This window comes from Cetorhinus maximus, chromosome 27 (assembly GCF_964194155.1).
Source record: "Cetorhinus maximus chromosome 27, sCetMax3.hap1.1, whole genome shotgun sequence".
Taxonomy (NCBI): Eukaryota; Metazoa; Chordata; class Chondrichthyes; order Lamniformes; family Cetorhinidae; genus Cetorhinus; species Cetorhinus maximus.
Genome location: NC_135905.1, coordinates 28781713 through 28808535, shown reverse-complemented (window position 1 = coordinate 28808535; position 26823 = coordinate 28781713). Strand labels below are relative to the sequence as shown.

The window sequence follows — 26823 nt, the reverse complement described above, 5'->3', positions numbered from 1 at the left end:
AAAGGGAGGTAATGTTAAAATAATCTAAAACTTTGGCTAGACCACATTTGCAATGTTGCGTACTTTTCTAGTCTCGATCTACAAAAAGAATTGTGAAGAAAGTGCAGAAAAGATTTAAAAGCATGTTACCAGTATTAAGAGGATCAAACTTATCAGGAAAGATTGGGCAGGCTGGAACTCTTTCTCTCTTAAAAAGATAAGATTAACAGGAGACCTGTAAAAGATTTTCTAAAATATGGTGTGGCAAAACTCTTTGCACGTGTGGTTGTGTCCAGAACAAAGGACCATCAATATAAGACACGTGAAGAGATCCTAAAAGATTTGAAAAGTAATCAGATCTCTGTCTGTCTGGAATTGGATGTACTGTGTGCCACAAGCACAGCACCTCCAGTTATCACTCAGGTGCTGTACTGCAATGCTTTCTGCTGTGATAGTACAGCTTTTTGTTGGCTGGCAGACAGTCTTTCAGAGGTGAGTACAGTGGATCCCTTGGGAGTGTGCCAATCTTTGCAGGCAGCTGCCACGTGTAGAAACTAGTTTGAAAACCACTGCTTTGGGTTGCAAAGTTTGCCACAAATGTTCTACATTGCACTCTGAAAATGGAGAAAGAAGTAGGGGCCATTGCTGTTCTTTGCTTCTTCGTCCCACGCCCAATCCTGCCTAGGCAAGAGGGCGAAGGCAATCTAACGAACCTATGACTTCATCAGCTGAAATTAGTTACCTTCTGTTGCAGCTAATCATAAGCTGGAGCTGCCTTGGCAATAGTTCACCTGAACTTCATACGTATGGGAATAAAATGACCAGCTTCCTTTCTCTTTTATTTCTTTTAAGTTTGCATCAAAATTCTGCACAGCAGCTCTATGAAATCTAGATCAGACTTGTTAAAGTAGAGCTTGGCTTTTGTAGCTGAAAAATGTGGAAAAGCTCTGTGAATTCTTTTTTTATATTACAGGCCAGAGGAATAGCATGCACTGTAATTACAGGGTGTGGAGTCTGCTCGGGAAGGGTCAGGTCTAAAAATAACATTTGCAAGCAAGTAAACAAAATAGTTCATTGAAGAAGTTTAACTTAGAGCAGCGTTGCCGTCAGTGATGTGAACAATTTTTCTTGCCATTCTCTCTCTTCCTGGTGTCTTCTGACTGGACATATAGCTTTATGTATTACCAGGTACAGTCTCTCAAGACCAGCTGTCTAAAATCCAGAGAAAACCTGACATTCTTGGAATGTGCCATGCATCGTTTTTAAAAATATTTTATTCAATTAAAAAGAAATTACCTGGACAATTTGGCTAGGCATTACATGGCGGTGGACTTGTTATGCCATTCACCACTTACACGCTGGTCTATCCCCATGCTCTAAGCGACTGTTGTCCTCACCCAACCCAGATTGGCCTGAACTGCCCATTGCCCAAAGTGCCCAACCTGAAGTTCAGCAAAATCTAGCACGGCCTCAGTCCCAAAGGTGCCAGTTTTGAGAGAGTGTATCTGTACCAAAGTGGCTTCGCATTCTCTAATGTTGGTCGTTCATTTATCACAACATTCCTCCTTGGTCCCTTCTGAAGCCTGGATTCTTGTTCACACACATGTCACCTCCATTTGTTCGAGAAAGAACAAGTTTGAATTTCTGTAGCGCCTTTCATGACACCTGGGCATTGCAAAGGCTTCATACCCAATAAGTTACTTTGAAGTGTGCCCACTGTTGTGATGTAGGCAACACGGCAGACCTGAAAGGATCAGAAGTAAACTTGAGCTCATCCTAAGCTATGCTGACCATATCTTAAGTCTCATTCACTTATAGAAACATAGAAACAGGGAAAGGCCATTTATCCCCTCCAACCTGTTCACCATTGGCTGAGTAATAGGAAACAGAGGGTAATGGTCAATGGATATCTTTCGGGCTGAAAGAAGGTTTGTAGTGGAGTTCCCCAGGGGTCGGTATTAGGACCTGTGCTTTTCCTGATATATGTTAATGATCTTGGTGTGCAGGGGACAGTTTCAAAGTTTGCGGATGATACAAACTTGGAAGCATTGCAAACTGTGAGGAGGACAGTATAGAACTTCAAAAGGACATAGACAAGGTGGAGTGGCAGATGAAGTTCAATGCGGAGAAGTGTGAGGTGATTCGTTTTGGTAGGAAGAACATGGAGAGACAAAATAAAATAATTCTTAAGGGTGTGCAGGAGCAGAGAGACCTGAGTGTATATGTGCATAGATTATTGAAGGTGGCAGGACAGGTGGAAAGAGCAGTTAATAAAACATACAGTACCCTGGGCATTGTAATAGGGACATAGAGTACAAGAGCAGGGAGGTTATACAGAGCTCATGTAAAACACTAGTTAGACCTCAGCTGGAGTATTGTGTACAGTTCTGGGTGCTACACTATGGGAAGGATGTGATCGCATTGGAGAGAGTGCAGAAGAGGTTTACAAGAATAGTTCCTGGGATGAGAAACTTCAGTTATAAAGATAGATTGGAGAGGTTGGGGCAGTTCTCCTTGGAGAGAAGAAGGCTAAGAGGAGATTTGATAGAGGTGTTCAAAATCATGAGGCGGCTGGATAGAGTAGATAGGGAGAAACTGTTCCTGTTTGTCAAGGGATCGAGAATTAAAGGGCACAGATATAAAGTGATTTATAAAAGAAGCAAATGTGATGTGAGAAAAAACTTTTTTGCACAGCGAGTGGTTCAAGCCTGGAATGCATTGGCTGGAAGTGTAGTGGAGGCAAGTTCATTCGAGGCATTCAAGATGGCAACAGATGATTACAAGGGTACAGGGAAAAAGCAGGAGAATGCCACTAAGTCATGGTGCTCATTTGGAGAGCCAGTGCAGACATGATGGGCTCCTCTGCATAGTAGCAATTCTGTGATTCTGCCATTTAGTGAGATCGTGGCTGATCTGTGGTATAAATCCATATACCCACCTTTGCCTTAATATCCCTTAGTACATTTGGCTTAACAGAATTCTATCAATCACAACACCATGGCTCCTGGTCTGGCAATTTCTCAATTTTAAAATTCCTATCATTGTTTTCAAATTCCTTTGATTCCCACCTCCCTATCTTTGTAACGTCCTCCAGCCCTATAACCCTCTGAGATCTTCAATTCTGGCCTCTTATACATGCCATATTTTAATCACACTATGCACTACTTATGTCCAAAGCTCTGGCATCAACTTCCTGAATTTCTCTGCCTCTCTCCCTCACTTTTCCTCCTGTAAGGTTTAGCTTAAAACCCACCTCTTAAACAACCTTTTGTTCACCTGTGCTAATGACTCCGAGGCAGATAAAGAGAGAACTTTTGTTTGATAATGCTCCTGTGAAAATCCTTGGGACATTTTACTATGTTAAAGGCACTGTATAAATGCAAGTTTTTGTTGAACATGAGTGGTGTTTGCATGCACTGTAATGTCAAACCAACTCAAATTCAGTCCATGGCCTTTGGACTTTTTAAATTAAGTGCAGCTTTCTATGCCCTTAGCCTTTACTTTTAATTACTTTCATTAGTGATTTAGAGAAAAACATTAATTATGCCATTATTAAATTTTCAAATGATATGAAAGTGTCTACAAAGGTTGGCAATAAGGTACAGATTAAGAGCTCCTGGGCTGATTTAGAGAAGCTTAGTCTGTGCACTTATAAATAGCAGATGCCATTTAATATGGCGAGAAGCCGTGTTATACACATGTTGCCAAGCATGCCTATCCCACACATGAAACTATTTTGAACAGGGCAGTGAAAAGGTAGGACTCGGCAGAATCAACTGCTTCCTCTTCATTAATGCCCAGGCAAAGTTTGTCCCAGCCAAACTGGCAATATGAAAGCATGGCCTCAAAGGAACTTAATCAAGTGCTTTCCCAGAACATAGAAGTGCTTTCCCGCGCATCCGCCCTCATACCGTCCTCTCTCCCAGAAACATGATAGGGTCCCCCTTGTCCTCACTTATCACCCCACCAGCCTCCGCATTCAAAGGATCATCCTCCGCCATTTCCGCCAACTCCAGCATGATGCCACCACCAAACACATCTTCCCTTCACCCCCCCGGTGGCATTCCGCAGGGATCGTTCCCTCCGTGACACCCTGGTCCACTCCATCACCCCCTACACCTCAACCCCCTCCCACGGCACCTTCCCATGCAACCGCAGAAGGTGTAACACCTGCCCTTTCACTTCCCCTCTCCTCACCGTCCAAAGCCCAAACACTCCTTTCAACGCAAACTGGAGGAACAGCACCTCATCTTCCGACTAGGCACTTTACAGCCTTCCGGTCTGAATATTGAGTTCAACAATTTTAGATCATGAACTCTCTCCTCCATCCCCACCCCCTTTCCGATCCCCCCCCCGCCCTTTTTTTCCAATAATTTATAAAGATTTTTCTTTTCCCACCTATTTCCATTATTTTTAAATGTATTTCCATCCGTTGTTTTATCTCTACCTTTTAGCCTTTTTCGATTCCTTCACCCCACCCCACCCCCACTAGGTCTATCTGTACCTTGCTTGTCCTACTTTCTACCCTTAATTAGCACGTTCCTTAGATAATATCACCACCTTCAACACCTCTTTGTCCTTTTGACTGTGACATCTTTTGGTTATCTCCACCTATCACTGGCCCTTTATCCAGCTCTACTTGTCGTCGTCCCCCTCCCCCCTTAAACCAGCTTATATTTCACCTCTTTTCGATTTTTACTTAGTTCTGTTGAAGGGTCATTCGGACTCGAAACATTAACTGTGTTCCTCTCCGCAGATGCTGCCAGACCTGCTGAGTTTTTCCAGGTATTTTTGTTTTTGCTTTCCTCATAATATTTTCCAGGATTGCGGTCATCCACCCAAATTGAGTTCTAAAACCAAAAGCTTGTTTTAAAATGATGAGGTGAGGGGAAATTAGAACAAACTGCCGTTCACTTCCCACCAGCACTAGAAGTTGAAGAATGGGAAAGGCACCTGGGGACAGTCAAAACCACTCATTTTGTACGTTTCATGAAAAGGATAAGAATCTTTGAACACGATACCCAAAAACTCCAGTTAAAATCACGGAATGCCATGCAATAAAAAACAAAATTTGCTTAAGTCACTCATAACAAAGCAGTTGCCCTGGTAACCCATGTCAAAAAATAAATAAACTTTCTATGTAAATTTGCAGTAATTTATCAGTGTTTTAATGTGACAGAAATGACAAAGTTCACCCACAACCACCTTTACCATGAGATCCCAGAGTAAACCCATCTGTCAAATTATTGGATAACACAAAATATAACGAACTACTATATCTTCTATTGAGTACCTTCAAGGAGAGCATCTCCTTTCAGTATTCTGTAGATAACTATAAGTTACTTAAGTTGCAGTCTCAGTTTGAGGCCATCAGACCTCTTTGATTAGATTACTGCCTTGTACTTACAGTCAGCTACCTGTTATCCACAGAAGTCTTGTGGTGCAGTGGGTCGTGTCTCTGAGCCGGAAGTTCTGGATTCGAGTCTCACAGCAGGACTTGATGGCCAAACAAGTTGATTTATCAACCTGCAAATCCTCCCAACATACATCAATGGCAGGCAGTAAGATTAGAGGCGATTCCTAGTCAGCCATGTGATGGAAAGATAATTGGAGCCTCCACCATCACTGTCCATAGCTCCAGTCAGCAACATGCAAGTAAAAGTGCATGTTGCCACAGCAACTCAAACCCCTTGAGTGATCTGTAACATACCATCACCCATTACCCTTTCAATCGGAGCACATTACTGTCAGGCTCATAAACGGTTAAACTGTGCTTTCAGCATTGATCATTGCATCTCATCTCACTGGGCACACCAATCCTCAATAGTGCATCAGCTCAGAAATGAGCCAGGGAAGTGGGAACTCCTGGCTCTTCTTTCCCTAACCCCATTTACCTGATGATACATGAGCGTAGGTTCCACCTCCTTACAGCCAATTAATGACTTGCTTTGTAACATCAGAGACCTGCTGCAACTAGACCCTGACCATTTCCTGGTAGCTTACCAGTAAGAATTCAGCAGAACCCCGGCAGATTATTAGAGCCTTTGCTTTTTGTTTACAACTGGTTTAAATTCAGATTGCTTGACCTGCCTCATCCTGTCCCTCCATTTAAGTGCTGGCATGCAGTTGAATCTGTGGTGCCTTTATCAGCTGCTCTCTAACTTCATTGCAAAGATTGCTTGAATATATTTTCAGGATGGTGAATAGTTTGCCACGTATGATGGGTGTTGGTATGTGTGAGTTGCTGTCTGTTGCACGTATGTTACAGATGGGAAATAATTTAGTTTGTTATTGCAGCATTGTGTACTGTAGTTGGCACAGAAAAATTTGAGCAGAAATTCATTTTACTTTTTTGTACTCTGCTGTATACAGGCAATTCAGGCTTTGTGGAAGCATAAGAAGTACTTTAAACAGCTGTTGAATGTAACTGAAATAGAACCCATAGTCTTTTAAAAAGGCTGTCTTTAAAAAAGAAAAGAAAGTCTAGTGGATACCTGCATTCTGTGTTGAAAAATACTAAACTGATTATTGTTTTATTAACATTTTCTGATAAAGGTGTGTCCATTTTCTTGGCATTGTGGAATGCCTCAAGCCTATTCACCCTTACGGATTGCAAAAATCCCACACAAGCTCCATAGTAAACAGGGGTAACTGCATCTATGTCTCTCTTTCCATGTAGCATCCTCATTATCCAGGAGTTGCTAATCATGGCTCAAGCCATGATATTACTGTGGAGCAAGGTGAGGAGGTAGACCCCCAAGAACTATCTGAGCCGCTGCGGGGATTGAATCCACGCTGTTGGCGTTCTCCTGCACCACCATCTAGCCAACCCCTAGACTGCATCTTTGAACTGGTCAGATGGAAAGACCTGACTAACCATTCGCATCACTGGTTGGAGACATAGAATTCCGATTTTGTTTTCTTGCAAATGTAAAGTAAACAATCTGTGAGAGTACTTGAATGGAAAGCGTTTTCCCTAAACCTTCCTTCCCCCTTCGAGTGTTATTTATAGTTTGAGTCTATAGGATCATAGACTGCTTTCCCTGTAGGCATCTGTTGAAAAAAGAAACCTGCTATATGCATTTTCTTTCCTCTGGCTATGTTAATTTTGCTACTTTTCCTTCCTCCTTCCAACACACAGCTTTAAATTCATTTGTGTGCCACAACCACTTTTACTTGCAATATAAGTTGTCCTCAGGGCTACTTTTGATGCTTGAATCTATGCTGTACATCAATTTGAGTATACAAGGAGGTCCTGATGTTGTGGATTTATCTGTCAATAAGCCAATAGATCTTTACAATGTGAGTGAGAAAGAAAAAGTAGATATAGTCCGGAGTTGACAAGTATAATCTAGCCTTCATAGCCTGGACTGCCAAGCTAATAGCCTTGGACATAGCTTGGACATGCAAGTACTATTTTAATAGAGATGTTAACCTGCTTCATGGGAAGGATTTTCAGGTAGTCAAGCGGGCATGGCAGGCGGGCTCAGGAGCGGCCAGGAAACAGCCCGTCCCCCTGATTGGCCCCTGACTGCGATCTTACACGCACTAAGAAGATCGGCGCTGCCGTGTTGGGGGTGGGAGGAGGGTGAGCGCTGTCATCTGCGCGGGCAAGCGCAGAATGGAAGCTCCCTGAAGGCAGAGAGCTGCCTCAGGGAGCCAAAGAATTTAAATGCAATAAGTACAGATTTTAAATTCTGGGATAAGTACCCACGCATCAGAATCAGCCACCTGAACCTATACAAGATGAAAATCCTGTCCGTACATTTTTTAAAAAATGAATGTCGGAAACCTCATCCCGCCCGTGGATGAAGTTTCCTAAAATATCCAAAGGCCGCCCGGCCGATTTGCCTGCCCGCCAGCCAACCATAAGGTTGGACGGGCAGCGAAAAATGGCAGTTAATTGAGACTTTAATGACCTTAATAGACCTCTTAATTGTCGGCGGGCTTGCTGCGAACTGAAATATCACGCGAGTGTGCGATGACGTCAAGACACTCGCCCAACGTCATGACGTGTTATTTCACGCTCGGGTGTGTCGGGCGCGTGCAGGTACACCGAGTGGAAAATCCTGCCCCGTGAGTTAACACTTTCAATTAAAGTAGCAGACTATTTCATAGAAATGTAGTTAGTTTTGGGAAACTAATAGTACTTTGTGTGGTCTCTTATCTTTTAACTGGATTATTTGCTAGTAAAACTTTATTCCATTCCAGCCATTGCAAGTCAGATATTTTAAATAAAGCAAAGTTTGTCTTTGAGGAAATCTTGCAATCTAGTTCTTTTTGCCAAAGTATTTAGTGCAAAGAATTTCCGTTCCCCCTGCTGACCCACCCCCCTCAAACCAGCCCCCAGATTTTCACCACACGTAACTCAAGTTCCAAGGTCAATTCAAAATGGATTTATTTATGTTAGCACATGTTTTACTGTACAGAATCCACACATTTTTGACAGTTGCCTTTGAATGTTTTATCCTCAGTGGTTCTAGTTTAGATAAGACCAGTGTACTATAAACTCCTAGTACCTCAGAAGCTCCTCTTACAAATATCTTTTACGTGATATTTGCCTGTAATGCATCTTTTAACGTAATCAAAATATTTAATGCTGCCTGTGTTTCTTTGCTTTGCAATGTCTCTGCTACGACCATACAAGCGGCAGAGTCTGGTTCCACAATACCTTTCAGAGTGAATAATGCAAAATAGCTGTGTGAAATGAACGTGTTCTTTTATAATAAAAAAAACAGCTGGGATTTTGTTGGGCTGATCGGAGTCTTGCCTCCTGATCGGGAAGCTGGCGGGGAAGTCGCCTCAGTCCCGTGGAGGAGACCGAACAGAATGAAGAGGTCGTCAGGCATTTAAGTGGCCACCGGGTGATTGGGGTCCCTGGCAGCGGAAGTTCTGCCTTGGGAGAACTGCCAGCCCATCAGAGGCAGGCAGCTCCTCATGCTGCCAGCAGGCGCAATGGCTGCTGATGGTAATGCAACCACCAGTGGTCAAGGACTGCCAGGGAACCACAGACCAAAGGTAAGCGAAGGCAGGATGGGGGTTGCTGGATTAGGTGTCACGGGAGTGGGATCAGGGGAGTTTGGTGGGAAGGGTGGCTTTCAGCACCGCCCCACTTCCCAATTCCTGGTTCCACGATCAGACACAGAGTGCCTAACTACGAGGGCCTCACTTCCATCTCAGAGGTTCACTGAGAAACCCAGTAGGGTTTGCTGGGCAGCCTTCTGAGGATGTGGAAAAGCCATCAAAGGCCCCATTTAAGAAGACTCTTAACAAGAGTCATACGGACTCAAAACATTAACTCTGTTTCTCTCTCCACAGATGCTTTTAGATTTGCTGAGATTTTCCAGCATTTTTTGCTTGTGTTTCAGATTTCCAGCATCCGTAGTAATTTGTTTTTCCCTATTTAATCGTGATTGGGCTCAGAGATAGTGGATATCAATTGGCTTACCAACTAGCCTAATTGTCAATTGGTGGCAGCAGCTAAGAGTCCTGTGTCAGCCTTTTCCGCCCTCCAATTTAAGCGGAGAAGGTTTTCCGGCCGCTGGGTCACTGACTACTGATATCCCCAGGGATTAAGCGGGCCCATCCACCATGTCCTGTTGCGACAGACAGTATTAAATCCAGCCCATAGTGCCTAAGAGGCTTGGTCATTGTGCTGGTAAAGGTTGCATATTGTATCAGCTGAGGTATTAGTTTCCATTGATATGTAAAGGAAGGAACTTGCATGTTCTTAGTCCTCAGGATGTCTCAAAACACTTCACAATCAAACAAGTACTGTTAAAGCATAGTCAGTGTTGTAATATGGGAACCACAGTAGCGAATTTCCCTACTGCAAAGCCTGTCAAACAGCAGTGAGATAAATGAACAGATAATCTGTTTTTCGTGATGTTAGCTGATGGATAAATATCGACCTAGGAACTGGGAGAGCTCCCCTGTTCTTCTTTGGATAGTGCTTTAGAATCTTTTATGTCTGCCTCTAAGAGTAGAGAGGGCCTTGATTTGACACCTCATTCAACATCACTGCACGTCCTCAATGCTGCACTGATGTACCAACTTAGATTATTATTGCTCAAGGCTCTGTTGTGGTCTTAAAGTCACAAATTTATGACTCAGAGGCAGGAATGCTATCTCTATGCCAAGGTTGACGCCTAGGTTATAATCTTGCAATTGAGTTAACAACCAAGTGCAGCTCATTGCGCAGAAGTAGAGAGTAACTTAATTACATTTGGACTGTAGTTATAGGTAAGTATTTTGCATGGAATTTGTTTTTTTTTAAACTGTAATTGAACATTCATTTTAAACAGGTTCTGTTACTATTGCACATGGCCAGAAAACGAGTATTATCCAATTGCTTGAGATTCGATGTATTCTGTAATGTTGACTGGGAAGCAGCAATGCAGCAACTTCACTGCTGAAAAATATTAACAAAGAACAATTAATTCTTCCATGATAAGGAATTGTAATAGTTTGTAGAATTAATTTGGTTGGTGCAATGTTAATTTAGAGGGGTGATTACTATAGTGCTTAATCTATTTTGGACCCCACAATTCAAGACCACCTGGCTAACACTGCAGCATTACCAGGCTATTCTTTTAAGTATTGGCTGAATCTTATCTGTGGTTGCAACAAGCTAAGAATGAAACATCATTGTTATTCTTGAGACATATGTGTGTTTGAAAGTGACCCCACCTGGCTTCTATTGCTCAAGAACCCATATCCTTGATGGCCAGTTGTGGAATAATGCGACTGTCGTGGGTGAGTGGGAAAGAATTGGCAGCTCCATTCATCCTGTAGACAAACCACCCCCTAGGTGGGGCAGTGGTCAATAAAGAAAAAGTATACCGGAGACATCTTAAGTTATTGGGTCCACTGTTGCTGATACTGTTTATAAAACTACTCCATTTGATAACTTTTGTGCTGTTACGCATTTAGGACAGATGCAGACTGAGCCTGTGAAGTACAAATATTCATGGATATATAACTTTAAGATGTTGCTCTAAATAGGACATCAGAATGGTCGTGGCAGATATATCGAGGGCATCTGCTGAGGTTACATGATGTACAACCTTGGACAAACCATCTTTTTTTCCTCCATTCAGTGCATGGCTGTCAGGATATGAAGACCCTGTGATTAATCGTATTAACCAGAGAATACAGGACCTCACAGGCCTTGATGTTTCCACAGCAGAGGAACTGCAGGTAGGTGTTTGCAAAAACGTTTTCGGGAAAGGGAATTGGACCCTAATGAATAGAGAGGCGGGCATTTATCCTAATCGAAATGACCACTATAGCCAGGTGGAGTGTGTGCATATATAAGAAAAATAAAGCAGAATATAATACTACAAATCCGAATTTTCCATTGTAGAGCAACACCTGGTTTCAAAAATGTGGCAGAGCCTTTTGTCTGTGAATTAGATCCCCTAATTTCAATATCTAAGGTAAAGCAAAACACCACAGAGGCTGAGAAACTGAAATCAAGAGAGAAAATGGTGGAAGTTCTCCATGCATGCTGCCACAGCTGCTGAGTGAGAACAAAGTTAGCGAGTCAGGCAGCTGCCCTTTCACCAGACCAATCCTGACAAAAGGTCATCAATCTGAAATATTAACCCTGTTTTTCTCCCCACAGATGCTGCCTGATTTGCTGAGTATTTCCACCATCTCTCTCATTTCAGTAGATATGATCTTAGCTAGTGTTGCAAACTTCAGTTGCCAAGGAGTCCTTGCCCTCCCCACGTACAACAATGCTAATGTTTTAGGTAGCATTTGCCCACCTTCTCCAGCACCTGCTTTTAATAGCCAAGATGAAGGGTAGAACTCCCAATTTAATAACCAAGATTATGGGTATCATCCTCTCTTCCCAGCTCTAGTAGCCAAGATAATAGGTGGAGTTAGGATTTTTCATATGTCCTTTTAAGCTATGCAGTGCAGTCCAAATGACAGCTGCTGTTTTGTAAAGTTGAGTTCTGTGTATTAAGCAGTATTTTTTTCCCCTATGCTTGGAGGCCTCCTCTATTACTCTACACCTTTACTCCAACAGGTCTTGCACTGTCCATAGGTGAGTCTGCCCCTTGATTTTACACAGTAGGTTGCTAACCACTACAACCACACTGGTGGCTGAGCTTGGGCACAAAACTTTGTGACGCAGGTCATGGCTCAAGAAATTAACGCACAACTTCAGCATTTTTGATGCAACCATTCAAGGGGAGGCATGATTTCTAATATCAGCTAGGAAAAGCGTTGGATTCTACAACCTGTTACTTGTGATTTTTTTTTGATAGGAAGTGCTTGAACAACTTGTTTCAGCAGGAACGAGGTGAAAATTGGGAGGGGTAGAAGTTCTGTTCAGACCAGATTTTTATCCTTCTGCAAATTACTATCATATAATTGCACTTTATTGGATTCTATGTAAACCATGAATTTCATTCTGTTAGCTAAACCAAAACCATTTGTGAAGGAAGTGCACTTAAGACAGCAGAAGGCTTTCAGAAGAGATGTTTGATTAAACTTTTCATTTAGACCAAATATTCTCCCTAAATGAACCTTATAACTCCGTGTAATCCTGATAGAAAATAATTTGTCTTTTAGATAGACTTAAAATGAATCTTGTTATCCGTAATACCATATTTACATTGGTTGATCAAGGTGTGCTAATTGAATCCTTAAAGCATCACACTGCCTTCATGGAACTGTGAGGATTCAAGGTAAACTTTGGGAATGGATAAGAAACGGGATAAAAGGCAGGAAACCACATGTATCCTTTGGAGAAGTAATGTTGGGGTGGGCTGGAGGTGAGGAAGAACTGAGTGGGTTGCCTCAGGACAAGGTATTGGGACCACAATTATTTCTAATGTACGTAAATGATCTGGATTCAGAAGCTCAAAGCAAAATGGTCAAGTGATGATATCAAACTAGGAGGAGCTGTGCAATGTGAGGCAGCAGCATGTCAGCAATTACACAATGAGATGACCAAAATATGTAAGTGGGCAGAACGGTGTTAGACAAAATGTAATACAGCCAAGTGTAAAATGCCACACATATTATTGGAAATCAGATGGCATGCATGCTTCAGGGATATTGTTGAAATGGTTAAGCATGAAGTTGAAAGAGACCTAGATGTCTTGGTAGAGTTGACACTAAACATGTCCAACCAATGTGGCACTGCAAGGCCTATAGGATATTCAAGTACGCAGCCAGAATAGTGACCAGAGGAGGTATGATTAAACTATATAGTACATTGGGCAGATTGCACCTTGATTAATGATCCAGGCCTTAAATAAGAGAAAGCACATAGGCTAGTGCTTAATGTGAGAGGTCTGAATTATGAGAAAGGATTGAAGAAGCTTAAGTTTTTCAGCCCATATAGGAGGTGATTTTAAAGAAGCAGATTATTAAGGTTTTGGAAGAAGTTAACCCAGAATATTACTTAGAATTAAATTAAGTAAAAAATGATTTCACTTCCCTTCACTTTCATATTAATTGTGCTACCTTACTCCCGACCTATAGCAGCCATCTGTAATGGCATGTGGCTCAGTGTTCCCACAGGGAAACTCTTGTTAGTAGCAACATCAACAAAGAGGCAAGGTCTCTACTGTCTTTTTTAAACTATGGTTTTGCCGGAAACAGGAAATCATTCCATTAAGTGTACAATATTGCTAATGTGGAGGAAACTTGTCCCTAGTTTTAGTAACTAAAGTCTAGTCCAAGACTTTCAATCTATAAACTAACAGTGGCTTAAGCTGAATTCCACAGAAATTTATATTTTTCATGAAAGCCCCTTACAAACCTAAACATCTGATCCCATGCTCATAGCATTTATTTAGGATTGCTTGCTTGCTTTCACAAGTGGTAACAAAAATTGTAAATATTCTTCTTTATACAACCTCAGTCCATCAATGGGAAAGAAACACTTATTTTACTAGACTAGATTCTAATTTAATTCCCTGAGAGTGCAAATGCTTTCTGTTAATCCCTGAAGGTAAGGGTTGCCTTGTACATGGGACATGTCTCCCTCCGGTTTCCGTTCTAACAGAACTACTTCTGTAAAGAGGGTGGGCTAACATCATTACCCAAAAGTGGCACCTTCCTAACTGTTGGTGCTCTCTCCTGCCCTGCTCATCCAGCACTGTGATGTTTAAACAGCAGTGCTCCCACCTAGCCCCAGCTCCTGCTGATGGTTTTAAAATTAGGGGCAGCCAAGCAAGGTAGGTACAAGAAGATTTAAAACTAGCAACAGCAGCCAGGACTGAAGTTGCAGGGTGAGTTTCCATATAAATATCACTGGCTGGAGGAGCAAGACAACAGCTGATAGCAATGCCCTGGTTGAAAGGAGAAGGGATGGAAGGAGGATATATTTCGTCAATGACAGCCAACACACAGGTAAGGATTTTGGTGCATTGATGATGTGGATTAGATTTTCCAATCAGTGTTAAACTGTTTAAAATAAATGGGAAAACAAGATTATACAGTAATTTCAAACATGAGAAAGCAAGAGCACTCCTCTTGTGAATTTATTTTGCTTCAAGCCCAAATCCATTACTATTGTGAATGTTTTAAACTGTGGTTGGCTCAGCGTCTTCTGACAGGACTTCAATGTTCTTCTTTGCAGTTTGTTTGGGATCGTTTAATAGGGAATAAGCTTGTCTTTTATCCTATTACTGATTTTTTTTTTTGACACAAGAGAAAGCCAAGCTAAGACACAGTTGCTGCTATGATATAACCCTGGGCATGTGTAATATCCTCTGTTCCATTTAATGCCATTTTTGGATTATGTTTGTACAGTTTTTTAACCTGCTAATATTAGTGGAATTAAAATACAATGCAAAATAAAAGTCCCAATTTCAATTTGAACAACACTGTTGGCCAAACCATAGGTCATTATTGCTGATGTGGTCAGTGAATACACTTCCTTTTCGTTGTACAGTAAACCAGTGCTTGTGAAATGCTGAGCATTTGACTAGTTCTGTCTGACTTTTCATTCTGCTATAGGTGGCCAATTATGGGGTTGGGGGCCAGTACGAGCCTCATTTTGACTTTGGACGGGTAAGTGCGTTATTGCTGTTTCAGCTCTCTTTTTTCCTCCATCTGTTTCTTTTTTCAGGTGGCTAATTATGGCGTGGGAGGGCAATATGAGCCCCACCATGACTTTGCTCGGGCAAGTTACAACTATTCCAAAACATTCTGCTTTGTATAATGGGATTGCGTGAATAGACTAGCCCTAATGTTGCATGATAAGGCAGCACCTCATTTCCGTCATGGATTCTCATTTGGGGAAAGCACATTGATTGATCAATATATAATTTTTTTAAATCACTGCATGCTGAGTAATGGCTTTACCATCACAAAGTCCAAGAACCAATATAAACAAATTCAGCACGCGCAAAATTCTTTGGTAAGTTAGGGAAGGAATCTTTCCATGAAATTAGGGGAAGGGAAAGAGTGTAGATTGTTGATTTTCTTTTGCTGCAGTAAAGTGGAAATGTCTAGAAGTTCAAATTTAGTATTAGCCATAAAGTTGACATAACTCTTGTTTTATGAGAGTATTTTGATGTGTATTATCAATCCCTGCAGATCAAACCTCTGACTAGAGCAGTACTGAAGGTATATCATTGACACTCCACTGCCTTAGTGATAAACATGTGTGTAGAAAATCTGCAATTTGTCAAGAAGACCTTTGACAATTAAAACCCAAAGCAGTCTGACCAAAGAATGAGATAAATACAGTATTTGACCCTTGCGATCTGCTAAACTTCTCTGTTTATTAAAAGGTTCTTCACAGTTATATTAAGCTTCGATTTCTGATGAGATATTTTTCATGGCTCAGTGATAGATCTTTTATATTGATCAATAAATCCATCCTGTATCAATGCTCACATACGTGATTAATACATTGATAAAGTAAAGCTTGGCTAGAATTCAGGCACTTGCACTATCGTTCCTATGATCTTGCTCGTTTAGGTCTTTTTTTGTTTTGGATGTATATGACTGGGACGTTCTCCCTTAAAACTTCAACACAATACAGGAGCACATTAGTCACATGCTCAGTTCCCATCCCTGTTCTGCGAAAAATGTGTGTAAATTTCAGGCTGCAGATCAGACATTTTGCCGATTTGTTCTGCAGATGTGCCAAGATGTGGCATCTAGAGTATGTGTCAGGGTGCACTAGGTGTACTGTTCTGATATGTTCAGGTAGAAGATTTATTGAGCCCAATATCCTTAGAGGATAAGAGTGACAATATATTATTTTTAATATATTAAGCTATTCTACTGAATAGCTGTGAACATGTTATGGTGGAGAAGAATATTTGTATTGAATTGAAGAAAGTTGTACTCTGAGTGTTTGGTACAATTTCTGAGCTAGAACAAGCATTTAAAAAATATTTAATTGACCTTTTGTGTTATTTGTGATGCAGAAAAAGAATGTGGGTTGATAATTTGTGCGTTAAATATATTTGAAGGAAGATTTCAGAATTATATGGAGCAATTGAGTTTATTTTTTTGAATCGAATGAATATGAAATAGAAAGTAGAGGCAGGAAATTGAGATGGAATTTGCATATTGCAGAGTGAAAGTATCATTTGCTGAAAGTGTGGATGGTATATTTCACAGAAGGAGGCTATTAACATGTAAGTGCTTGTATTTTACACCCCAGCTGTACTAACAGTAAGAGGCTGAAGCTCTGTATAGCCCCCCATTCTCTGTTCTGCTGATTATCTGTTGTGGGCATGAGACTCCTGATGGCAATCTTGTGTATTCCAGTCAGGGGACGCTTCTCTGTCATGTCTCCAAGATAGTGACTTTAGACAGTAAGGCCAATAAACTATTGTGATTGTTGAAGATGCCCATTCTTGGATTGAAATGGAGCTCCTGTGACATGTCTTGAAGGTTTCAGCGTAAGGGAAATGAAAGTGCACAGTTGACTTGACTTGAATGAGAAGTGTGCAAGGAAAAATAATAAGGTTAAAAACAATGCATCCTCATCATTAGGGGAGATTTGGAAACTATGTAGTGTGCTTAGAGGCAGGTAGGATACAAAGGCAGAATCAAACCTCGCTTTAATTTAGTATTGACTGTTACTTGGAAACATACCAGATGTAACACATGGCTAGATTTGGCTTGCTCTGTAATGTGCTACTGGGAAGAATCACAATCACCCACAAATTGAGGTCTGCAAAAAAATTAATGTGCAAACATCTAATTATGCTTATGGAATTGCTTTGTCTGCTGTTAATGTTGGAGGGACGAATCCGTTTGTCAAAGCATTTATGGGTTGGTGCTTCTGTTACAATAACAGAGAAAGGAATTGTACATAAGTGCAATGTCATCATTAATACTGGCACAGTAAAATTTCATGGCCGATGTTACTGACATTGCATCAACAGAAATGTTCTTATTTTTTAAATAGAAAGATGAACCTGATGCATTCAAAGAGTTGGGGACTGGGAACAGGATTGCTACCTGGTTATTTTACGTAAGTAAAATTCATTCTGATACTCACTTGATTTGAACGAGAACAATTAATTCAGCGATTGAATGGCGGAGCAGACTCGATGGGCCGAATGGCCTAATTTCTGCTCCTTTGTCTTATGGCCTTATGGTCTTATGATCTAGTTTGTGTGTTATTTTGGAGTCACAGGATTGAAAATTGTGAGTAAGCTGTCTGTGTTTCAAGCAAGGGTTTGTTTTCCTGTAAAATAGCTGTTGTATGTTCAGTTTGTGCATTTAAAAAAATGTTTTTGGCATTTTAACCAGCTGTGGGAAAGGATTGACCGTTTATTTTAATCTTTTATTTTTCTCCCTCAACCCACCTCACCTGGTGCTGGTTGCACCTTCCCACAGAGGTACTGCTGAGATCAGAAGTTCAGCAGAATCCTACTGCACTGTAGGTGCTTTTATGTTTCAACAGTGCTGCCAGTTTCTTCAAGTGCAAAACTGCATTTAAGATCCTAGGATGGGTCTCTGGAATTCTTGATATGCAGGGAGTTAGTGCTCCAGTGTGAGGACACAAATTGCATCCTTAACTTTCTACAGCATGCATTTCTAGGACATCTTATTATCCCAAGATAGATTTAAGGAAAAGGGATTCAACATCAAGCAAAAGTTTGGTAAGAGGGTTGGGCAATTGATGAGAGGTATAGCTGAAGTATTGCCTTTTTGAAAATGAATATAAGTGAGGCACGCGAGGAGATAAGGACATGAAGGGAATTCCAGAGTGCAGGGGCTGCACAGCTAATAGCTAGATCTGAGTTGGAAGAATATGAGAGTTGGGATGTAGGGCCGGAAGGGATTGTAGAGGTAAGGCAGAGTAAACTTAGGGAGCCCACTGTTGGCACCAGTTGAGGCTACATGTATTTCCTAAAGAGTACAGGCAGAGTCTTAAATTCTGCACTGTGCCCCTAAGAAGTGCCTAAAAGGTTAAATGACTGCTCTCTTGGCCAGGGATTGTTGCTGCTTCGCTCAGTGGTAGCTGGCTCTGTCTCTTGCATGAGGTGTTAAACCAAAGCCCCATCTATTTTGTTATGACGTGGCAGATGATGTGTGCTAGGCGGACCAAATCCACGATGGAGACTTGGTTGCACTATCAAAACGGTTTTGTAATTTGTATTTATTACAAGAAGATGTGTGCATTGAATTCAGAAATAATGAGTCCACCAAAACATTTAGAGATTGTAAAATTAAATTAAAATATCTGTTAACAAAATTTTAAAAATTCAAGAACTTACATAAACTACAATTACTTACTACTATGACAAATCCTAAAATTCCTAATTGACCTGACCCCCAGTTAAATATACACCCCCTTTAAGGCAACAATTCAAAATAGATTTTAGATTTAAAACAAAACCAGCAAGTTAACACAATACCTATGTGACAGTGGAATTCCAAATGGCTTCCCCAACTTCAGCCACTTTACATAGCAGACTTATGCACAAATGGCTGGAAGCTTCTTGAAAGCTGTTTCACGCACTCCTGTTAGACCTTAGAACCATAGAAAAGTTACAGCATAGAAGGAGGCCATTAGGCCCATCTTGTCCATGCTAGCCCGAGGACATCCAGGTGCCCTTTCTAATCCCACCTTCCTGCACCCGGCCCATAGCCCTGCAGTTTACAGCACTTTAGGTGCAGATCCAGGTACTTTTTAAAAGAGTTTAGAGTTTCTGCCTCTACCACCGACTTGGGCAGCGAATTCCAGACACTCACTACCCTCTGCGTAAAAACATTCTTCCTCATGTCCCCCCTACACCTGCCACTTATCTTGAATCTATGTCCCCTGGTTCTAGAATTCTCCATCAAGGGAAACAATTTTATCCTGTCCACTCTATCTATTCCCCTCATCTTACATGGCCCTCTCCTCACATGGCTTTTCATTCTCTTTTATATATGTTTCTTTAATATGTAAATTCTATTGTTCCATATGTCTTTGAAACTGTATTTTCCTCATAATATAAAAACTTTCATTCTGCCACTGTTGTCTTTGGGAAAAATAAACTCAATTCCTTAGCCTTGCATATCTAGCTAGTTGTAAACAGACTAAGATCCCTTTGAAATCCAAACAATCCTTTCATTTATCTAAAATTGCAAATTCCCTTCACACCTTACATGCTAAGCCAGCATCCATGTTTAGTCATTAGCATTTCAAGCACCTTTCTGCACCTAGCTTCTTTTGATGATTTCTAGCTTGCAGTCTACCTGACTCCAAATGTAATTAAATCACACAGACAGACCCAACTATACTCACACCCATAAACCTACTTTACAATGAACCAGAAAAATATTATGAAAATTATTATACTTTTGCCATAGTTTGTTTAGGTGGATAGTGAAAAACTCCATGGTGCTATTTGAAGAACAGAAAGAGCTCTCTTGGTGTTCTGACGAATATTTACCTATCAACCCACCCCAGGAGATAGGGAAAAACAGATTAGCTGATTGTTCATCTAATTTATCAACTTGTGAGCATATTGACTGCCATGTTTATCTACATTACAGCAGTTCACTGCTGTGAAGTGCTTTGGCATATCCTGAGGACTTGAAAGGAGCTATGTAAATGCAACTTCGTTCTTCTTTCAAGACAACAGGGGAGCATACTCTAGAATTGAAGAGAGGACGCACCAATTTGACATCCATCAGTGTCAGGCAGGCTTTAATCTAGCCTCCAGCCTAGTAGTTAGATGACTAGTATTTTTCATATGGCATTTAATAACTTTAAGGCAGCAAGAATGTGCACTTTGACACACAGTAACCTGTAACACATTAGACGCACACACACATTTTGTATCCTTTCAACTTCTTAGAAGTAAACTTGCTAAGACCTCCAGGCAAAATTTACTGTGAATTGTGCAAGGTCAGGTAATTTAAATTCAGTGTTTGGCAATAAAGCTCATTTTGAGTAGCAGTTGAAACCTAGTGTTACAGGCCCCTTCATCAAACGCAGAACCAGGTACAAAGCATCATGCCTTGCTTGTTTCTTTTTTTGAGTGTGAAAGTGGGGGTAAGGGAGGAAAATAGATAACGTGGTATATGTGCAACATATGGCTTTCAGCCTAAAGAGCCATGGTCGGGTATCATTTCTTAATGAATGCGATTAGAGGTTGGGGGGCATGGGACAGTGGGACCAGAGCAGGCAGATACATTTCAGTCCTCATTCTGTAATTATATTGTTATTTCATAGAGGACACGTCAAGTGATCCTGATGCTTTAAGAAATATCAGACATCTGAGATGGAGATAGCATTTTGGCTGTTCATTAGATTTTATTTGTGGCTTGACGCTAATTATACAATCTGTTAAATATCTTTCATTGAATTTGGTGCTGTTCAGGAGATATTTTCTGTAGTCATTATGCTCTAACTTTGATTTTATTCTGCTAGATGAGTGATGTAGCAGCCGGAGGAGCCACAGTCTTTCCTGAAGTAGGAGCAGCAGTGTGGCCACAGAAGGTATTAGATTTGATTTCTATCTCTCCTTCCACAATCCAATGCTTGCATGCACACAGCCACACTCTCTCCTGAGCACGTTCTCAATCACTTGGACACTGTTCCTCTTCCTTGCACTTAATTCTGTTGCACCATTTGAGGTCTGTCTTGTTTTCTGCCCTGCCTTCACCACCCTTGACTGTTTAACTCAATGTTATCCAAATGAGATGAGTAGAATTTTGGATTTGTATAATTAAAGGGAACCTTTATAACGGGTTCCAAAAGGCAAATTTCTGAATGGACCTATAGCAAACAAATTGAGGCCTTTTGACCCTCCAATTAATATCTGATGCTTCTAAAATGAAGCAATAATATTGTAACATTTTGTAAACATTAAGAACTGATGCAATCTTAATTCATTAATAATCTGGAATGTAGTCTCTAATGGTGACCATGAACCATTGTCGACTGTTGTAGAAACCCATCTGGCCCACTAATGTCCTTTAGGGAAGGGAATATGCTAGTCTACAAGTGACTCCAACCCACTGCTGTCTGGAATGGTGTGGCAAGCCACTTGGCTCAAGGGCAATTAGAGATGGGCAACAAATGCTGGCCTCCCCAGTGACACCCAAATGCCATGAAAGAATTTTTTAAAATCACAGTAAGCTCAGAGAGGAAAACTGTCACAGTGAAAGAGGTACTGGTTTGGACTACAATTCTTGTAGCACTGATGAAAGGAACTATGTTGAAAAATAACCTGACCATGGCATTAAGGAACAGAGCACATAGCAGGATGATAACGGAGTGTTTGGGCTTAGATTTATAATGTATTTTTCCAAATGATGAGCTTGTATTCTTATCCAGGCCATTGGAGGGCTGGTGTGGGGGAAGCATTGGTGAACCAGTTAAACTTTCTTCTCAACCCTACTCATTATCACATCATGATTGGCAAAGATGTGGCATTGTGTGAACTAAGCCAAGAAAATCATGCTTTATTCAAGGTACAAAGAGTTGGAGAGCATGAGGTGGCATTTTCATCTCTTGAGTCAGCAGGTTGAGAGTTCAAATTCCAGGTCAGAACTTGGGCACGTAGTGGAAGCAGCACTGAAGGAGTGCAGCATTATCAGAGGCATTGCCTTTCAGCTGAGATACTTAACCAGTGCTCACCTGCCTGGTCTGGTGAATGCAAAGCCTATTCGAAGAGGAAGGACCAGGGGATGTCTCCCAAAATCCTGGTTAACAGTTGTGCCCCAACCAACACCCAACAAACAGATAATCTGGTCACTCATCTCACTGCTGTTTGTGGAACCTTGCTTGCACACACTGGTTGTTGCATTTGCCTACATCACAATAGTGACCAGGCTTGGTATTTAATTTATAGGCTTTGGACTGTCCTGAGGATGTGAAAAATGCTATACAAAAGTAAATTTAGTTCTCCCTTAAGTAAGGGGCAACATCAGAGGAAGTAATATGGAGAGAGAATGAGGAACATTCAAGGGAGCTTTGAATACATAACTGTTCTTGCAATGCAATGTTTGGCTGACCTTTAATTAGCACATTTGATGTCAGTTGGAACTGCTCTTCTAGCACTAAAATAATTCCCTTTTTTACCAGTTTGTGTTTTTTGGTTTTTTAAGCGTGCACTGGGTATTTAAACATAAATAGAAAAGAAAGACTTGCATTTATTTAGAGGCTTCAATCATCTCAAACTTTCCAAAGGAATTTATCTATAAAGAACCAACCTGAAGTGCAGTGGCTATTAATGGAGCAGGAAATGGAGGCATTTTGCAGACAACAATGGAATGAATGGCCAGTTCATGCTGTTGATGGTGACATTTGTTGAGAAAGATGCCGGGAAACTCTCTCTTCTTTGAATGGCACCATGGAATCTTTAACATTCATGTGATCCACTGCAGCAGGCAGAGGTTTAGTTTGGCATCTAACTCAAATCTCCACTAATGGTGCACACCCTCAGAAGTGCAGGCAAGTGTGAGCCCAGATATAATTGATGCCGTTTGTTTGTGGTGGAGACGTTCCCCCCTTAGTCATTCCTGCTTCGTTATTTAAAAAGAGCAAGGCAATCTTCACAGATCATTAAACTGACACTGGTGCTGCAAGTGTGTCGAGAAATGATTTGTGCTTTGTTGCAGTCCTGATACTGCTGATCTTTTCTTCATGGAAAACTAATCAAAATCCAGACCAATCTGCTTAATTTGCTCACTCAGTCAAAAATTGGATGTGATTTTTATCAAAACAATGCAAGAGTGTGAAGTCCAGGTGGGGCTCATTCTATCTTGATTTCAAGATTGTTTAAAGAATTCGTCAGCTACCCTTCACAAGTGTATTCAGCACAATCTGTAGTCATTCTTTTAGACCATTGTTGTGCTCACAGTGTATGTTAGTCAGTTCATTTGCTTTTAATGTTGTGACACTTTTGGGTGCTTATATTGCAGGGCTCGGCAGTATTTTGGTACAACCTTTTTCCCAGTGGGGAAGGTGATTACAGCACCCGGCATGCAGCTTGTCCAGTATTAGTTGGAAACAAATGGGGTGAGTATGCTTCACATCAATTTTGGAGGAGCTGGGCTGAGTGTTAGCCACATATATTATGCTGCATAATTATCAAAGGTTATTCTGCCGTTCTGAATAATTCCCAAGTTTTACTGTATATTTAAAAGTAATAGTGGGAACTCGACAGGGGACTGTGAAACACTGCACATACTTTACACCACAGTCATTTCCTTTAAAACACATGGCATAACACTGTTATCAACTATTTTGTCAAAGGCCACATACCCCAGCAGTCTTTTTCTCTAGAATCACAAAATCTTGCATTTAAGTAGTGTCTTTAACATAGAAAAACATCAAAGGCATCTCAAGGAGGTGTTGTACAAAAAGCAGGACTGTTATGACACAGCAGTTGGTAAAGGTTGAGTTGTTAAATTCTCAGAGTGAAACTTGAACAACTGTCATAACCTATATTTTCGATTGGTATGTTTGAGATGCAGCTCTGAATTCAGGAAAAGACCACCGAGCCTCAAGAGGTTTTTATATAAAACTAAATTAAACATTTATTAAGTTAACAAATTAAACACATACACGTCTAAAATTACTACCATAACTTTTAAACAAATCCCCAAATTAATCACTCTCAGTTAAATCTTCACCAAGGCAACAATAACCCATAGACTTTAAATAGACATCAGGCAAAGCACATTCGACCTTACGAATTCAAAAACTTTGCAATTTGGTTCCTTTGCACAATTGTAGGCTTAGAGCATGGTTAAACCTTACATGCTTCTGCCTTATACATACAAACTCCTTTCTGTTTATGCCTCGCTTCCCCTTTGAATGTAAATTTTCATTGTATTACTGGGTTTTTTAATTTTACCTCTCCTAACAATAATCCTTTCATTCCACCAATTTTATTAGTAATATAAACACATTGCTTGGCACCTCCCAGCTAGGTGCAAGATTTCACCCATTCTTTTGAATGGTTTATTTAAAAATGCAAATTTTCTTTTCCTTTTCCTCCTTTTTATCTAATTAACATCTCAAAACTACTATACATCAAAGCACCCAGACTAGCTGGGTTTAATCCAATTAAGAGACACACACACACACACACACACACACACAAATAGACACAGACCCTACTACAATTACAGTTTAAAAATAATTTCCAATAACATTATAGACATTAATATCTCTTCATGACAAGGACATTGAGCCAAAAAAAGGGGCAGAGAGTTAAAGGGGCTTAGGAAAGAAATTCCAGAACATGGGGCAAATGGAGGGAGGCAGCTCAAGAGGAACAAGTTAGTGTTGGAGTTGGAGGAACAGGGTGTGGTAGGGCTAGGGGTGGTCACCAAGCCAGGAAGATGCAAGGTTATAGAGGATTTTAAACAATTTCGCTCATGGTCCCACAGCACCTCAATGTAGGTCAGTAAGGACAAGAATGATAAGCGAGTGGATCAGGGTATGGACAACAAGAGTTTTTGAATGAGCTGACTGTGACAAAAAGGGAAGGAAACAGGGTCAAGAGAAATAAAAAGGGAGGTAGAAGTAATGGGGTTGAATCTGAAGCAGCAGCTCGTGAATATTGTATCATAGACTGCCAAGTTGAAGTTCAGTGCCTACAGTTTCCCCAGAGCTCCTGGTTTCAGTCATCACACTGTAACCAGTTTTCAAGTACATGCCAGGCATTTTGAACAGAAGGAAGAAACAGAAGATTAAAGGCCATGTATTTTTTTATATATCGATGGTATGCTGTTGGCTGTTTGTACACAGGACAGTAGCAAAAAAACAGTGAGCTCCCTGCCTCAGAGAGCATACTGGAACCTGACATTTCCTGGGTCACAAAAATAGGTCATTGGAACCATTGCGGTTGGTCCATTTTGGCCCCACAATCACCTGTGATACGTTGGGAAATGTAAAAATGCCAATTTCTCCTAATCTCTCCCTCTTATATTCTGACGATTTTAAACTCTTACCCATTCACTCACTCAGTGACCCGTAGAATCTTTTCTTAATCCCTATTTGCCATTTCAGAGCCTCTTTTAATTGCGAATAGGTCTCCACTAAGCTTTTTCTCTTCTAGTAAAGAGGTGTCCCAGTTTCTCCTGTCGATCCTGATAGGTTTTAGTTATCACTGTGGTGAATCTCTTATACACTCTCTCCAACCAGAAAATATTGCAGGGCTAAGGGGAGAAAACAGGGGAGTGGGACTAGCTGAGTTGCTCTTGCAGAGAGCCTGCATGGACATGACAGGCCAAATGGCCTCCTTCTACAGTACAAATATTCTTTTATTCTATTTGATATCTTTACTAAAGTATGGCTTCCAAAACTGGAAGCAGTATTCTAACTGTGGCCTAAGCAGTTACTTTTATACTCTATTCCCCATATATAAAATAAAGGGCTGCATATGTTTCGTTTAAATCAATTTTAGCAACTTGTAAGTGTCTGTCTGAATAACTGCACCCCCCCGCCCCCACCCCTAGTGTCCTTGTTCTTCCAATTCTTTTATGGTTTTACATTTCCTTATTTTTCCTTCAAAAGTTTAGCGCCTTGCATTTATCTGCATTCAATTTTAGCTGACATCTATCTATCTGCCCAATCTATTAACCTGTACTTGGCTTCTTCAAGTTGCTTACAACCCTTGTCACAGTAGGTCATGCTCCCTGTTTTTGTGTTGTCTGCAAATGTTGATTGCTTTGCTTCCCCACAACCCCCCCCCCGACTCCACCGCCCAAACCAGAATCCAGGTCAATGTATTGTCGACCACCTGGAAGATAGGAAAACAGCCCAGCCTGTCAACATCCCACAGCTGGACCAGCCATGAATTATGAACCATAGGCAAATATAGTAGCAGCTCTGTCAAGGGCTACTGTACACCTGGAGTGAACACCTTTTAAAATATGCTGCAAAGGATTCACCCAGTGTTGTATCCTTTAGAATACACTGTACAGTGTGTAAGTGAAAATGTACTCAGACGACTTACCACTAAGATAAAATTCTTCAAATAAATGAAAGCAAATTCACATTTTTTGAATAGTTTTGTGGTTTCTAAGATTAACATGAGGCAAAAATACACCCTAGGTGTATAACCATTCCTCTGTCACCTTCCTTATATAAATTGCAGCCTTTAAGAGTGAGAACAATTCAGTGACTTGTTCATGAGGTAATTATGAAACATCTCCTCAAGTCAAATTCTGTATTTCATATTTCCCAACTGAGTATTCTGTTCGTACTTGTCTCCCATATGTTCATGGATGAAAAGCTAAAAAGAAGGATTAGATTATCAAATGTTTAATGGAATTATTGTTTACATGTGTTTTTTTTAAATTGCATCATGTGTGAATGAACTATCAGGCAACAGAAACATCATATCAGTGGCTGCAGCTAGATAGCAAACCACTAAGTTGTCTGGGGAT

General features: G+C 40.8%; 1 protein-coding gene across 8 annotated transcripts in view; it reads left to right on the top strand.

Annotated features, from left to right (window-relative positions):
• p4ha1b (prolyl 4-hydroxylase, alpha polypeptide I b) overlaps positions 1-26823 on the top strand; it is a 91711-nt gene that overhangs the window by 49273 nt on the left and 15615 nt on the right. For 4 of the 8 annotated variants that reach the window (XM_078530966.1, XM_078530971.1, XM_078530970.1 and 1 more), the window contains exons 10-14: positions 11079-11178; positions 14965-15018; positions 17381-17446; positions 20846-20914; positions 23344-23502. In XM_078530966.1, the coding sequence (XP_078387092.1) occupies positions 11079-11178; positions 14965-15018; positions 17381-17446; positions 20846-20914; positions 23344-23487 (433 nt within the window). In that variant the 3' untranslated portion in view covers positions 23488-23502. Of the gene's footprint in view, positions 1-11078; positions 11179-14964; positions 15019-15076; positions 15131-17380; positions 17447-20845; positions 20915-23343; positions 23503-26823 lie in introns of those variants that run through there. The other 4 variants (XM_078530969.1, XM_078530965.1, XM_078530964.1 and 1 more) reach the window with 2 other exon arrangements.